The 16624-nt window shown below is 43.5% G+C and overlaps 1 protein-coding gene across 3 annotated transcripts in view; it reads right to left on the reverse strand.

Annotated features, from left to right (window-relative positions):
• The window catches only part of PDE6D (phosphodiesterase 6D), a 39246-nt gene extending 25172 nt beyond the window's left edge, over nucleotides 1–14074 (reverse strand). Inside the window, exon 1 of one of the 3 annotated variants that reach the window (XM_068953839.1) lies at nucleotides 13868–14074. In XM_068953839.1, the coding sequence (XP_068809940.1) occupies nucleotides 13868–13917 (50 nt within the window). In that variant the 5' untranslated portion in view covers nucleotides 13918–14074. Of the gene's footprint in view, nucleotides 1–11750; nucleotides 11910–13239; nucleotides 13681–13867 lie in introns of those variants that run through there. The other 2 variants (XM_068953840.1, XM_068953838.1) reach the window with 2 other exon arrangements.
• Nucleotides 14075–16624: the final 2550 nt, after the last annotated feature.

Raw genomic sequence — 16624 nt, forward strand, 5'->3', positions numbered from 1 at the left:
AATTCAGATTAAGGCAGAGGGTAAACTCAGAGTTGAGCAAACTATCCTTTATCTAACCCTTGCCTGGATTCTGCACTAAGAGTGTCCAAGGGCTTGATCTGCTTTTAAGAGACTTCTGCTGATTTGGAACAGGACACACTCATCCCAGAATAAAGGTATTCACAGAGGGGAAAACAAGCAGAAATAATTGTACTGGAGTAACTTTTAGGCAGATAAGCCTTCAGGTTCTAGCTACGTTAGAGCTTTTTGTGGTGTTCTCTGACACTTGGGGGAAAAAGTACAGACACTGCTTTATCTCAGTGCAGTATATTTACATAGTGTAGTTACATCAGTGCAAAAATTCCTGGAGCAGACAAGCTCCGTACTGCCCAAGCCAGCTGGCATAAAGATGGTGTATATTTCCTCAGGGTGGGATTACAGCTCTACAGGCTATTCAGGAAAATAGGCCAGACAATCAAACCGCCTTTTCCAGGTGTGTTCATATGCCTTCTCTCACAAGTAATGCTAAGAAAAGACAAAAAGAAATGAAATCTTGAAAAGATACTCTTTACGTAGCTTTCAAAGCAAATGCCAATTGCAGCCTTCAGGGAAAAGGTGAAAGGAGTGCTGCTGCTGCAGTACAGCTGTTAATTAGTCTATAAGGATTTGTGTTTATGACAAAAGTGAAAACTATCTAATGCAACAGAAACAACACTGGCTGAACACAGTACTACTGTTTTTTTTCAATTTCATAGCAATACTCAGCATACCTGCACTAATATAAAGGTGACACAGGAATTGCTAGGGCAGAAGACGCTTTTACTAAAGGCAGTTTACTCAAAGAACTTCAGGCTTTTTAGAACTTCTGCACCTTTAACACTGCCCTGAAATATCTCTCGCAGCGTATCCCTCACTGTTTCAATCCGGTGTTATTCTGTAACCAGGGACACATCTAGAGATCACAGGAGGTTCTCCGGGAAAGCAACTCAGTATCCCTAAAATATAATTAGGGAATCACAAGGGAATTTAATATTATCGAGATTTTACAGTAAAACAGTACTTAGCCCTGGCACCAACATTCTCCACCTAATGAACAAAATAAAAATTCAAATCAGCCAGAGAAACAGCTATGGCAAGCACTTTATCATAAAGTCCACGCTGACAAACGCTCAATCTCTTCTTTGCTGACGTGGCACATCAGGGAAACAAACTACCCTCTTCCCAGCATTAGTTTAAATTGTACCTCTGATATACAATCCATGAGGACAGTACTGGCTTGAATTTCACTGGAGCTACAAATACTTAGGCTTTTTTTAAATTAGACCACGCGTGCACGAGAAAGAGGCATACTTAAGTCTTGCAAACAGTACTACACTTACAGCCGAAGCCTCCACGACTGCACATGAAGATCGTCTTTGCTGCCAGTCAAAAACTGGCAAAAAATGATTATGAACACTCTCAACACCAAGCCAGGGCAGTAAGTAAGGATGTGAATATTTAGGTTAATGTTAGCAGTCCCCTCAACTCACAGGACAAGACCACGGTGAGAGCTGGAGGTTCTCCAAGTGACAACAGAAAAGGAGGTCACAGATTGGAGCTACTAAAGTAGTCTGGAGCGCTACATAAGTCACAGAAAGCACCATTTTGTGGTATCTTTTAGAAAGTTATCTTTCCTTCTTCTGCTGCCACGGCACTGTTATTTCTCAAAGCAACGAACAATTTCCACTGACATGATACGAGGCTGCTATACACGAGTGGTGGACAACTCATTTCAGTATACCTGGTATTAAAAACATAGGATATAAAATCAGTAACTGCTACACGGGATGCAAGTAAGCTATTTAACATAGTGAAAGCAGTAAATTAACCTAATAGCAAGGCTGTACATGCTGCAATATAGATCAAACAAGTCTCGGTCTTCCACTTACAACTGACAGGACTAAGATTTCTCAAGGAAAACAAGTTCATTATCCTGTCTCTTCTGAGGAAGGGGGGAAAACCTGGAGCATATAGCCCAAGTGGAGAATCAAAATAGATTTGAAGATACAGTCAGGAGGGAATGATTGGCAGTTGCATGAGGAAACTAATATTTCAAATGGACCAGAGGCCACTGACAGCAGAGGAAGAGGGGAGCAATAAAGAGGGATTTACAGAGACTGAGGCAGGACTTTCAAGAAGAAGGGCTCCGTATCAGAATTACTGTGCTTTTTTAGGAACCTGCGTGAATACGAGAAGTGCTTAAATTTGCAGCTTGGATTAGCAATTTGACAATTTAACCATGCCACCATTTTATGCAGTGCTAGGTAGTAAGGCAGTCAGAAAAGAGACTAAGAGGTTTGGAAAAGCACTACAGCAAAATGCTGAAGTTGTAAGTAAAACTTAATTTCAGTTCTAAATTGGTTTAGAGTTGGTAAATTATTAATATTTGATTCTGGATGTTGTACTTTAATGTACATAAGAGATCCATAATCAATCTCTACAGACATACTATTGTACTTACACGAAGCCCCTCAGTATGTCACTAGGAGATCTCTCTAAGACGGAGATTCTGTACCCAAACTAAGTACCTTTCTGTTTTAGCACCCACTGGAATTCAGGTCAAAAACACTGTTACAGGGATACTGAAATTTCTACTGACATCACAAAAAGTGATGAACTGCGTTACTTCCAAGTGGTTACTATAGCTTTCATTGTCAAGGAAACCTACGGTTATGTTTACACTGTGATTTGCGTTTTAATTTCTTATTTTAACAAGCTTGTAGCTGCAGGTTAAATTCTCAGATACCAATTACTTGAGATCTTATTTTAAACTTTTAATCAACATTTATTAATGTACTTCTCCGTTGAAACACTGAAATATATTGTCTGCTGTGAAAAAAGAATATTATGTATAAATAACACAATCAGCTGTAGTTTACAAGTCAGTTCTTTCAGCTAACTAATTTTTACTGACAACTGAATTCCAATTAATGTGAAAAATATCACAATGTGGTTATTGAGAAGCTAGACTTACACATAGGTGGTACAAATATTAGGTTTTCTGAAGTATTAGTTTGCTCTTTCAGAATGTGTAACTACCTAAGCATTTATGTTAAGGAGAATGTTAAGGCTTCAAAGTGACATGCAAAAAACTCAGAAAATGCCATAATTAACATTATCTGCACCCTTTACAGGTATGCCTACATTATAACATAGTCCTATTTGAAATTGTACAATCTTTGCAAACATGCCCCGACCTCATTTACTGCATTTACTGTTGTTATAGAAGGGGCAAAACTGGGGTCTGTGCAGGCAAACATTATCAAGTCAATGGTACTTCCCACATGTCACGAGGAGAACAAGGAGTTAATATTTTGTCAATGAAACGAATGCAAGGACGGTCATGACCCGTGTAAAATGTTTCCACCTGGCCTCCAGCAGGATTGCATTTAAATGGAGAAGAAGGGAGCTGGTGGGGCTCTCCCCACTAGTATGGCTGGGGGCTTTGGAGAGGCAGTGTGGAGGTGAGGCTGCCTGTGGTAAGAAGGCAGGTTGGACCCCCTTCTCTGTGGGACAGCCTTGAAGAGGTGAGCCTATGACTTTGGGGAGTCCTTGTTTTCCTGTTGTGAGCAATCCTTCAGGTTAGGTTATTTTAAAAAGAGGGGAGCTCTTAGTTTTTAAATGTTGAGGCTTTCAGAGTTTAAAACTAATTAATTTCTTTTAATGGTGGACTAAAAGATGCTAGCAGGACCAGGGAACTAGTTCTTCCTTTTTTCCTAAGAAGCTAAATGCTTCTTTGCAGAAGCTGAGTTTACGGTTGTTGTTATTATAATAATATAGTGTGGTTTCCTTTGAAGGAGATACAAGGGGAAAGGATGTAAAACAACTTTTTCTGAAGCTGTTTAAGTACTGCATTTCTATGGCAACAGTGTAACTGTAATGATTCCTTGTGGATTACCTAAGGTGCCATGAACAACCCCAACTGAAATACAATTAGTATGAATTAGATTCAGAAACTTGTTGCTTTTTCTCCCCTTTTCTGGAATGAATATTTTGAAATGACATGTGTTTGCTTTTCAAGGCGGCACACAATTCTCAGTCAATCTCCTGTCTGGGTCATGAGTTGTGGGAGAATCATGTCTCTAAGGATGTTTGCTGTCTGCTCCCAGGTTTTGTTGGTGACTGTGCCTGGTGACTGGGGCAGTAACTTGTCACACAGTGCTAATGCTAAAGATCTGATGCACAGAATAAGTGTAGATGACTACCTTACCAGAGTCATCTGGAATGTATTTTGAGAAGCTGTGTTAGCATGTTCACCTAACAGTAGCAGTCTATGATTTCAGAGAAGTGGTGCTGCAAGAGTAACTAAGCATGGCAATGTAAGGTGAGAAAGAGGTGAGCGAGTGCTGGAGAAGGTGGCACAAAACTGCACTGAGGGAAAACTTAATTTGATGCAAGACTGAGGCTGTGAATGTGACACCTGACAGCAGCAGCTGGTTGAAGAGAGTGCTGCTGTTCACAGCTCTCCCCTCAGCTGCTTTTACTTTCTCCCTCAAATCTAACAGCTGAGACATTTGTAAAACTGCTACCCTGATCTACTTGACTAATGCTGGTCTCTGCTCCTTAAGCTACTGCTCAAGCTGTTTAAGCTAGTGTGCCTCATCCTGTCTGAAACAGGAGGTTGCAGTGCTCAGCTGGGCAGCTCAGCTCATAAATCTGAGGGGGTGACAAGCAGCTGGGAAAGGTAACCTCCAGGCAGCACAGCTGCTGCTATGCAGGTACACCCTTCACAAAATGTAAGGGCAGATATTTTTCAGGTGTCCTCTTTCCCTCAAGCAACAAAACCATGCCATTCCTCCTTTAAGCATCATCTTAAGGCTAATAAGGTTTAAGGAGGGAGGAAAAAGCCCTTCCAAGTGCACTTATCTTGGATGCTGGTAAAGAAAATCTCTTTACAAGAGAAACAATTAAGACTTAGTTTGGACTGTGACTAACATGCACTAATGAGCCTCCCCTAAAGACTTCTAAATAGAAGTCAAATGTCTAAAGTATCTCTATAAACGTATTATAGGTCAGTAGGTTGTCTTGCCCTAGTATCCAATTTCCAACTGGGTTGGTCTATTCCAGCATGTGGTGGTACACGCAGCAGGAAAATGCTTCTTTCTGTACCTCCCTGTCTCTTCAAATTTTTTTCCCTGCGAGAGGGGTGTGCGTACTGCAGAACTCTCTTTAAGTACAGAGCTAGCAATGGGCTGTGCCAACAGATGAATGGAGAACAGGTTCCTCCTTGTGAGGCTAAGTGTTTTCCCCCACACAAAGATTTTTTTAACTAAGGCAATGCAAATATTCAGTTTTCATTGTCTCCTAGAATAGAATTTTCTTTGCCTCTCCAAGTCAGACTTCAGAAATTAACTCTGCCCAGCAGGCTGTCCCTGATTAAAAGTTTCTGACACTTAATAAAACATCAAATGGGTTTTTTGGATCCAAGTACATGTAACCTTCAGTTAGGAAAGGCTTAAAGTCCTCTCAGGTGAGGAGGAGAGAAGCATGCAGGCAATCTGCTTAGGTGGAGTATACATTAATTTGAGATTAAAGCGCAAGATCCCCTACTGCCTTGATATAATATGTGGAAAAAAGAGCAATATTTGCTGCTCTAGGGACTGAATGAACTTCTGACTTGCTGCAGAGTGTGCAAAAGTCATGCACACAGGGCAGCATGCAAACTGACCCATATAAACACTCCTCAGTAAGGTCACTGACAGAAGTAAAATCCTCTGCACTCTCATTCTCTCTAATGGAAGACAATATTGCTCCAAGTTAGTTAAACAACCCTTTCACTACAGCAGTGGCTAGATTTAATAATCTGATGCTTTTGTGCACTGTTATCCCAAAAGCTGATTGAATGTAAAAATGATTTTTCTTGCTCTTGCCTTTTACCTAAGCCTGTCCTCTGGAAGAAGAATGGCTCCCGATATCCTAGTCATGAACATAATCAACTCAAAGGTTCACTCATGCCTAAACTAATCTGATATAGAAGAAATTTAAGGAAGTAATACTTTGGGTCAGTGAAATGTGGTAGAGGAAGAAATCTGACAATGGAACTTCATGTTCATAATCTCAAGTGAAAATACTGGCAGTCAATCAAGCATTCTGTACCATGCAACTGGGACCCTGTTTCCTACTGCTACTCTAGAGAACTTCAATTATTGTGTGGTATCTTCAGGATAGAGTTTTCCAGTAGGCTTACTTGGATGTAATGTCAAATGGCTGGAAAAGTTTAACACTGAGTAGGTGGGGGTTTCCTAAACTTGTCTGCTATTGTTCCTTTGCACTGCTCTGGGAGTGATGCTACATGTGCTGAACCGCCTGTTCTTGTGGATGCTCCTGATTCTGTCTTGGGGGATGAAATAGCATGCTCCAGTAATGGGTGTTTTATTACTCAGCATGTAGTCTGTTGCATGCCACAACTGTAAATACATGAGCTGTTCCTTAAGGTGTGTGAGCAACATGTGCAACAAGTCAGCACTACTCATGCTGCTTATAGAACTAACACTTGATGATGAACTCTGCTATGCTGGCATGCAGAAAATCCAGAATTAAATACTGGAAGATCTATTTAAGCTCCACCTGCAAGCTCTCTGCTTGTTACCTATATATGGGAGTCTAGCAATGAATCCTCATATACACCTCTGCAGAGTTTGACTATCTAGCTAACTATGTAACTAAAACATTAGTTTATCTGTAATGGAGGGTGTGGACTCAAATTTGAAGCTGCCCTGGAAATGCCAGCTTGCAGATAGGGGAATAGAAGAGGTTTATATATTTTGAATTCTGCCTTTGGCTTATATGATGCATGATGTAGTGCCCTGTTATCTTACTAACTCCACGTAGAATTTTATACTCTTATCATTCTTTCCAGATCAGCTTGAATTCAGTGATGCCAAAGTGTAAGAGCAAGTCAACCAGCTTCCATGTGAAGACTTTCAGTTAATAACAAAATAGTTATGCATGTCCTGTTGGTCTCTGAATTGGATGTCTGTAACTAGTCCTGTGAATGGCATCAGTCTATAAGGTTTTTAAAATGCTATCTCTGCTTAGACATCTCAATTTGTGTAATTTTTCTACACATTCTGGATATGATAAATGGTGGAGTGAGGAGAAGTGTTGTCTGTCATTTAATCTACTAAATGACCATCTCCCACAGTGTGGAAATCAAAATAATGCAACAATGGCTGAAGCATAAGGCACCAGTGATTTCTAGGGATTTTGATCCCTGCCAAGGATGCACAGAGTAATTGAAACTCTTATAATATGGTAAAGGAAGAAATAAGGAAGATAATGTTAATGGAGATGGAACTATTGTAGGTATCTTACTAGGTCAACTCTAAGAAGCAATTAAAATTATTGAAACCAGAGTTCCAGTGAAAACACTGGACTAGTAAGTTTGAGGAGGTGAAAGGATAGATATTAAAAGTAAAAATTTTTAACAAAAGTTGCTAGAATATTGCTGACTTAAAAAAACCTTCAGTGTGAACTTGAAATCAGCATTATTGAAGATGTATTCTCTAGTACCTGGCAACTTCCTGCTCTAGCAGAGCTCCTGCCCCTGCAGTCCTGTCATCCTTCCGCTGCTGTGGACTGGATTCTGCCCCCTATGTGGGGCAGTGGGACACTCATGCAGTTGACTATAACCTCTTCAGTTATTTTTTTTCTTTTGGCTTGGACCACTAATTTGACCTTAACTATTAGATTTAACTGAAATCAGTGTCACAGACTGAGGAAAACTTAATTTTTTTAAGACAGATTAAAACTATTTTCAATTTTATTTATATATTGTCTAGCTCTGAAATAGCCTGTTAGTTCTCTTCACGGTTTGTGGGAAAACTTGAAGTGCAGGTAACTATTTTGCCAACCAAGAATAACTTCTAACAAACTAATTTCATTTGGGGGGGACCCCATCCTGCTCTTATCACATCAGAAGAATGTTTCTTAATACTTTTTGGAGTAACAGATCACTGCAGTGTTTTTACGCTTGCTGCCTTCTATGGAGTAGTTGCCTTAGCCTCAGGTATCTATATTTTGCAGGTAAGGGACTAGACTCCCTTTGCCACTGATGTACTGTTGCAGAGAGGTGGTAACTTCATAGTTGCAATGACTGCAACCATTTTTGTGAAGAGCTGTCCTTGTTAATTGTCCTCAACAATATGGCTTTCTAACTTCCAATATTTTAGTAATGTACTTTTTTTCTGGAAACACTGACCAAATGGGCCCTAAGTCTCTTAAAAAAAAAAAAAAAAAAAGCACCACTTCCTACAATACAAGGGGACTGTGCTAAATCTGAAGTCAGAAAACTGGTTGTATTCTACTCAGATATCCTTTTGATAGGAAGAATAATGAACTTAACACATCACTGTTTAACCATGATCATTTTCGTCAATGATAGTGAATGAGGGGGAGCATGAAATTTTTAGTCTTTACCAAAGAAGCAGGCAGGGTGACATTTTTTAAAAGAAAATGCGAACCTGCTAAAACAGTTCTTGCGTTATCTGCAAATAGGCCTTATGACCTATGAATAAGAAACATGAAGAGTTTATTTGACCTACCAGAGCCACAGATCTTCAAACACTGAGGAATAAACTAGTTGGCACTGGGAATGAGTCTAATATGGTAAAGAGATCTTGACCACAATTACACTTAAATGCCAAATACAACCTGGCTGAAGCTTCTAGATGAAATGCTGGCCTCTGAAATGATCTTTTGATTCTGAAGGGATGGGAACTTGTTCTCTATAGTTGGAGCAACTGGAAAGTGTGGACAACTCTTGCTTGCATTTGTAAAGTACTTTGAGGTTATAGATAGCAAAGTGGTAATGTGAATTCAAGCGAAATAGAAGCTTTCAGGTGAGATAAATGACAAATTCTTTGTGCCAGGCATAGTTTGTTGTTTTTCAGAAATGAAAAACATGAGTGGGGAGCACAAACTCACTTGCTGTTTTCTAGAGGTTTTTCTTGAATTGTATTGGTGCAAGCTAGTTAAGTTAACACAGCTTTGGCTCTCTACAGAGTACATTTCCCACCTTCTAAGGAGCCCTGATCCCTCTATTAGCTGGCTAGTGCCTCCTTTTAACCAATGAAACCAGTGATTCATCATTATTTAACTGCAGGAAGTCTTAAACCAAGATCTGAGGACAAGTGCACAGAAAACCTCAGAACAAAGTGTTTTAAAGGGCAATTAAAGCTGCCAACTTGCCTTGCAAATAAGGCAATAAATGAGCATTTTTACTTAAGCAGTTAAAGATCTACTGACCTAATAAAAATAGGCTGGAGACTCAACTTGACAGAACTTTTGGATTTGACAACTGAATGCTACAAGAAGCAGCCCAAAACTTTGGGGACTGTTCTAGGAACTGATAGGCAAGACTTCCATTGGCTAGTTTTTTTTTGTGTGTATATGGCAGAGGCAGGGTAGAAGCTGTGGAAGGAGAACTCTCATTGTTTGCAAAGCAATATAAGGTTCAAGGAAGCTGTTCATGGTTTCTGATATAGCTAACCCTTACTACAGCTCTTGGGAGGATGGACAGAGCTTAACAGGTTATTGTACTAGATTCACTTCCTAGACAGAAATAATGGCAAGAGAATTGGAGGAAGCACTGGGAGACAGGAGGATGTCATACAGGCAACTTCAGGGATTTTTCAGAAGTAGGAAACCCTTTGACATGTATGAAAAGCTCTGCCTACAAATGCTGCAGAGTGTATGAGCTACAGCTATGGGCTTATACTGACGACAAATATTAGTTTCACAACTCCATCACAATTCTCACCTGAATGCTGTCTCTTTGTGCTTAAGTTCAGCATATCAATTTGTTTTTAGGAGACTTCTGAATGAGTACAGTAGGATAGGCTGTATAGCCTCAAATAGAAATTCGCACACAACTTTACTCTGAACTAATAAATGTCTATACAGCAACTAACTCTGAGGTCCAGTTCTGATGAGGCTTTTCTGTACAGAAGCCAGTACAATAGCTGATACTTGGAATTTTAAGATTTAGAACTGAAAACTGGATATGCTTACTCATGTCTTGGAAGGTTAGGCTTAGCACCTTAACTATACTATGAAACTTGGGGAGCTTTTTAGCTCTTGGCTTGTTCAGGGTTTTCTTATTGTTCTGGCAGAAACATTACTGGAAGAACATAACCAGAACTGTGGTCCCTCAAGAGCTGGATGTGAATGGGCTGTTGCAGCCCATGGTCAGATATTTCTAATCTACACCATGGATACTTTAAGAAAGCAAAGCACATATGCTTTCCAAATGCTGGCAAACTGGGTTAAATAGAACAGTTGCCTACAATGTCCTTATACTAGTGAACACAGCACAATAAACAGTTTTCTGCTACTTTATATTTGAACAAAGCTATAAAGGCAACCCACAAATTACCAAGGGAGTTAAAACAAAAAAAAAGCCATTGAAAAGTAACTCTTCAATGCCAGGTTTTGACTGTTATGGGGAAACACTTTCAGTGCTATTCCTCTATGAAAAAGGATGTTAAACATACATTTAATGGTACACAGTAATTGTAAAGATAAAATGGCAGAATGAAACCTGAAGAATATGTTGAAAAGATAAGCGTGGGCCAAATAACATTCTAGTCTTTAGTTTGACAGAGTAACTGTCTCATCTTCTGGAAACAAGCATAGTCAAACCTCCTGCATTTGAGACTGCAGACCAATTGTGCATTAAATACTTGCAGAAATGAAAACTCACCCAATATTCCAGAGGAGGATGCTTTAAGTTACCATGTGAACTGACAGTGCCTATAGTCAACCAACTAGTTTGCGTTCACATAACACAAGGCTACCTGTAGATATTAATGGTTTTTTTCCCCCCAAGTATAAGCACTGCTGCTCAGAAGAGTGCCTTCAAAACGGGAAATTCATGAACGTGCTGTAAGTTTTGTTAACAAATGCAGTCTTCAAGAAATGACAAGCTATAAAAGTTGCTGACTAGTGGCTTTTCATCTTTTAAACTTACAAATTGAACAGACAGCGTGCTAACTGGTGCCCTAAAAATTCTTAGGACAAGTATAATATCCTCATTGGCCTGCAAACTTCAAATACTTCTAGTTTTCATCTTTTCAGGAAATAGCAAAATCTGAGAAAAGGGAGTAAATGTTCCTGGTTTGAATTTGAGGACACTAGCCACAACATGTTTCTGCACTAGTGTCATAGAGGAAGGAAAGAATATCTGTGTACTGAAGCCAGAGAGTGGATCAGGGCTACGAACTAATTTCCACAGCAGTGTGTCTCAATCAGTTGGAAAGTTTGTATTCAGCCTCTTCTGGGGAACCAGAACTACAAACTGAACTTGCTTGAGGCAAACTTTAACAACTCAATGTGAGCTGAATTTCCAGGTGAAGTGCTTGTTCTGTGTTAAAGTAAGCAAGCAATTCAGAGATCTACTTCCTCAATGATACCACCTACCCTATCAATTGATCTAACTACACAAGGCATCTAGTATGTCCATACCCTCGGTACCACTGTGCTAGTTTCTTGTGCTAAAGCAAGCACAGCTTCAGGTGCCAAGTTTGCAGGGTTTGCTTAAGTTGGAGTTAACTCCTCCTTCCTGGGACAGGAGGAGGAAGTTTAAGTACTCCAAAGATAAATGTACAGCTTTTCAGGATGTGTTCATCTCTTCTGTTCTATTAAGGAAATTAAAATAGCAGATATAGCAGTAGACTGGGCAGAAAAATATTACATTTATTTAAAATGTAATGTTCTTTAGAACATATACTCACCCATAGAAAAGGAAATAGAAGTCTGAGCTGATGGCTGTCTTACAGTGAGCACGGTCAGATCTGGGCATGAGTAGTTTCCTGTGTGGACGGTGCAGCGTCTCAAGGCTTTTTCTCTTACAAATGAGGAATGTCTGTCCAGCCGCATTTACTTCTGGTTTACTAAATACACACTGAGACTGTTTTTTGACTGTTTTTACTTATGCAAAGTTCCAATTATAAATTTTTTTTGAGAAAAAGCTTTCTTGCTCCTTGGACTTAAAGGTTTTATGCTGTCTGGACTATATGGCAGACAGTAAGCTGAGCTATCATAATACTCTAGCATGTTCTCAGAGAGGCATGGTCAAGTCTTTTACTGCCTAAAAATGTCCTGTCATTTGGTTGTCACAGGTAATACTATCGATTTCAGTGACCATGTAAGGGAAGAGTGAACTTGAGGTTCTTCAACCTGGAAGTGCAGAGTACTTCTACTAAATGTTTTTGCCTACACTATAGCTGCTTGAGATAACGGAAGTTTACCTTCTGTTACACACCTCTCAAGGTGAAAAAAACATTCTGTATTTAAGCCAACAAACTACTAAATGAGTTATTTCATCCAAAGCTGGACAAATGTCCTCATAAATTTTTCTCTCCAGTGAAGACCATATACAAATGCACATGAAAAGTAGTTAAAAGTTTGTTCCCTAAGGTTAACTTTCCAAACACTTTTCGTTTCTACCAACATGTTAGCCTGGTCTTGTCAGAAGCTTATGCTTTTGCTAATTGCCTGTACATAAGGCTGTTCAACTATTTTTGACTAGGTATTACAACTTCATGAATAAAAAGAATTGTCAACATTGTTACTTTAGAAGCAAAGCAACCAGCTGCACTACTAAAAGGTTGGGGGAGGGGACAGTGATTCAAAAGTTGAGAAGCATCTGCTTATAGTTCAATAGTAGCTATTTGGCTAAATCCAACCTAGAGCATCTCGGATCCTGCTACAGATGGCATACAGATCGCAAACATATTACTGACAAAAAGCTGTTCAGAAATAACAGTATTAGATCAAGAGGGAACTTCTATCCTTTTTCAGTATTTAAAAAAAAAAAAGTGATTTCACCCTGTGTCTTAAGGTCAAGCTGGGAAGCTTGCATCTGTCTTCTAAACTTAGAACCTGCTATAATAAAATGAAGTTACTTCATTTTATAAGTAGGGCATATTTCTCCCACTCTTGGTTTGCATATGGGCCTTTGGATTGAGCCTTCCTGTACTGAAATTGTGGGTTGGAAGGGTGTGTACAGGGTCTCATTTTTCTTCCTAGCTCAGATCTGTCTCATTTGCTCAGGATTGTATCTGTATTCACATAATACACTCAGATGTAAAACAGAGAAGCTTTTTGAGAGCTACAGTGCTAAAGCTGCAGAATGAATTGCACAGAAAGGCATTAGCACCTATAATATGTTAGCATCAGCAACAAAAGACACCTTACAACCAACAAAACACGTGCCAGTACCTCACAGCAAGAAAAGGACCGAGACACTTTGCTGCTGCTGCTGCACTTGGAGAGCAGATATTTCCTTCGGCGCAGAGGTGCCTAAGCAGCTGCGGCTCTCGAGGGGCGCGCCAGGAGGACGGCCGAAGGGGAGGGAGCGGATCCTCCCGGGACGGAGCGCGCCGGGCTCCCGGCTCCTCACCTGCCCTCTGCGAGCTCGGGGGGCTCCCGCTGCTCCGGCGCCGCCCGTCAGCAGCCGCCCGGTGGACAGCTCCGGCCTCCTGACCGGGATCCCCCCGCCAGACCGGTCCCGAAGAGGGGGGGGGAGCCCAGCCAGGACCCCGCGGTGGGGCTGAGGGTGCCCCCAGCCCTCCCCATTGGGCGTAGCCTGCTCCCGGGAGGAGGGGACCCCCCCGCCCTTCCCCGCTCCCGGGGGGGGGGGGGGCCGCGAGGGAGGGGAGGACGACACTGGGAACAGCCTAGCCGGCGGGGGGGGGAGGTGGTGGCGGTCTCCATGACAACCGCTCGCCCCCGCCCTCGGAGACGGCGATCCCCGCACTGGCCACCCTCCCTCCCCCCCCCCCCCCCAATCCCGGCCGGGGCAGATTGGGCCCGCCCGCCCGCCCCGCGGCCCCCGTCGGGCGGATACAGCTTGAAGCCCCTGAGGATCTCCTTGGCCCGCTCGTCCGTGGCCGACATGGTCCTGCCGCGCCGCGCCGCGGGCGGACGGGGCTGCGCCGGGCTCGCCTGGCTCCGCGGGCCTGGGCGGGAAGGCGGCGGTGACAGCGGCGCCTCAGGACCCCCCCCACCCCTCCCCCCCCGCACTCCCTCGCACCCGCCACTGGCCAGCGCAACCAACCCCAGCGGCCTGGCGCCGCCCCACCCCCCCGGCTCCCAGCCGCCGCCAATGAGCAGGGAGCGGCGCGCCGGCGCCCCGCCTACTGGAGGGGAAGGACGGCGCGGATGACCAATCAGACGGCGTGCCCGCTTTGCCTCCGCCTCTCCGCCCCGCCTCCCACCATTCAAGGGCGGCTGCGCAGCGGTCGTTAAGGCGTACGCCCCTGCCAAGCCTGACGTCGCCGGGGGACGGGAGTCGCCGCAGGACAAACCTTTTCCAGCCGGCTCCGCTCCGCAGCTGCTAGCGGCGGCCGCCGGGGGGCGCCAAACGGCGGCGGCGGCGGGCGGGGCGCCCTCTGGCGGCGGCGGGCCGCGCCCCTGCCGGCGGGGCCGGCCCGTGTCCCGGGCTCGCAGGCGGGGCTCAGGGGCCTGCTCGCCCAGCGGCGCCCCGCTCCGTCGCGCCGGCGGAGGGGCAGGAGGGGCATGCGCTGGGGGCAGGCCGCAGCGGGCGGTGAGGCGGGCGGGGGCGTCTGCCCTTCGCCCAAAGAGGGATGGTGGGCTCGAAGGCGAGAGCAACCGTCCCAGGGCTGGAAAATCCCTGTGGGAACGCGGGTCCGGCTGCTAGGGAAGCCGTGACCTGTCCCATAGCTAAGGACAAAGCAGCAGGGAGTGGGGCTGGAAGGGATGGGGCTCAACACTAACAGAAAGCCGTCTCTGATTTTGTTGAACGTCCGGTTAGGCTGCAGAGGCTGCTGTGTGTTTGAAAACTCAGGGACTGAGCGTTCCTCAGTCCGTAGGCTTTTTGAGGAAGAGTGAGGTCCAGACAAAGAGCTTTGGAAGAGAGAGAAGTTGTCCTGCTTGAGAAGAAACTCGATCCAAGTATACCCCTTTCACCTAGGGGCTGCCAGGGCCTCAGCTTGGAGAACACTGTGTCCTGTTTCTGTTTCTGTACTGGAAGAGGCCTCAGCCTCGTGTTTTGGCAGAGGGTCGCACACCTGCACAGCCATTCGTGTTAGCGTTCACGCGATGCGGCTCCTCACAGTTCGGGCCTTGCCTGGGAGACGTACGCTGGCAATAGTGCAAATACTGCTGGGACTACGCCCGAGCTAATCGAGCTCTGTTAGCGTTTCTCTTCGTAAGACGGGTAGATCTTGCAGCAAGTTCGTCCCTCAAATTGTTTGACAGAAGTTAAATTGAGCTCAAGTGAAGGATTAAGTTTGTAGTTTTGCAGGCTTCACTGTTCGCATTATGTTGCTGTTCTCGCTGCCTCTGTTCTTATATGCAGAGTAACTACTCTTCTGCATGTACCAAGGCTGGAGCTAAAAGGACCAGCATTATGGGGAAAGTTTGAAATGAATAGTTATGTTTCTCTGGAACAAAAGTGGCCTTCTTTGTACTACAGAAATTTGGCCTTTGTGTAATAAAGTAGATTCTAGGGGAAAGTCTCTGGCTAATCAGCGCATCCTAGGAGCCAGGCTATTCTTTAATATGAGCACGACAAATTAACTCCTCCGTTAACAGTCCAAGCACAGCTAATACAAAGCATTAATAAGCCCTGAGGAAAATAAACGCAGCAGTTGTAATCTGGTCCTCCTCAAAGTACCTCAGAACAGTACCAGCTAATAATCACTGTGCCATCAATATTTTCATGGCTCTGCTTGCCTCAAAATCAGCCACTGTACAAATGAGGAGAACATGAACATTCATAAAGGTCACAATTAATGCATTAAAGACAAGGCCACTTCCAGTATAACCAGTAAGTGATCTTAATAATAAAAATAGGTAGCATTTATTTCCCTGATGTATGTGATCCGTGTTCAGTTCCACACCATCAGTTTAAAAGTGTATGAACAGATCATTTTGAATCTGGGCAGCAAGCCAGGGGCACACTATGCTAATATATATCTATCTTTTATTAAGAGTCCTTCCTGGCTTTGAGATAACGTGCAATTACACGCCCTATCTAAGGAATGGGGAATAAAGCTCACTGAGGAGACAAGACTGGTAGGCATAAAAGGTGAGCAAGGAAAAAAGCAGAGGTGAAGAAGGCAAAAAGCAAATGGTCGGGTATACGTGAAGAGTCTGTCAGGTGGAAGTAGGACCTGCTGGATTATGGAAGACATAAGGAGCTCAATCCCGCCTCTGTTCAGGCTGCAGAGAGAGGAAAGAGCCACCCAAAAAATGGATGTCACAGCTAGGAGCTCCTGCAGCATTAAAGGTTTCTCTGGCTGTGTAGGGCTTACGTTGAGTTGTCGTGAGATCTCTGTTATATGTAATTAGTAGGGGAGCCTCGAGGGGAGATGAGCACAGGGGCAGGAGACTTTCCAGAATTTAGAGTTGGGGCCTTTGAGTTTTCTGATCAAATCCCAGAGTTCTCAAATTCACCTTGAGGTGAGTCTCTGAGGTGAGGTAGAGGCAGTCTCTGCATCTCTCACATTTGAGCTCCCAAAAGTCACAAAAGAGGTAATGGCTGAAGTGTTGATGTCTTGTGACTGCTCCGGGTATGAGCAACAGTGAAACATGTGACACGATAACTCAGGCAGTGACAGAAACCCTGGGATCTCCCTCC

This window comes from Struthio camelus, chromosome 9 (assembly GCF_040807025.1).
Source record: "Struthio camelus isolate bStrCam1 chromosome 9, bStrCam1.hap1, whole genome shotgun sequence".
Taxonomy (NCBI): domain Eukaryota; kingdom Metazoa; phylum Chordata; class Aves; order Struthioniformes; family Struthionidae; genus Struthio; species Struthio camelus.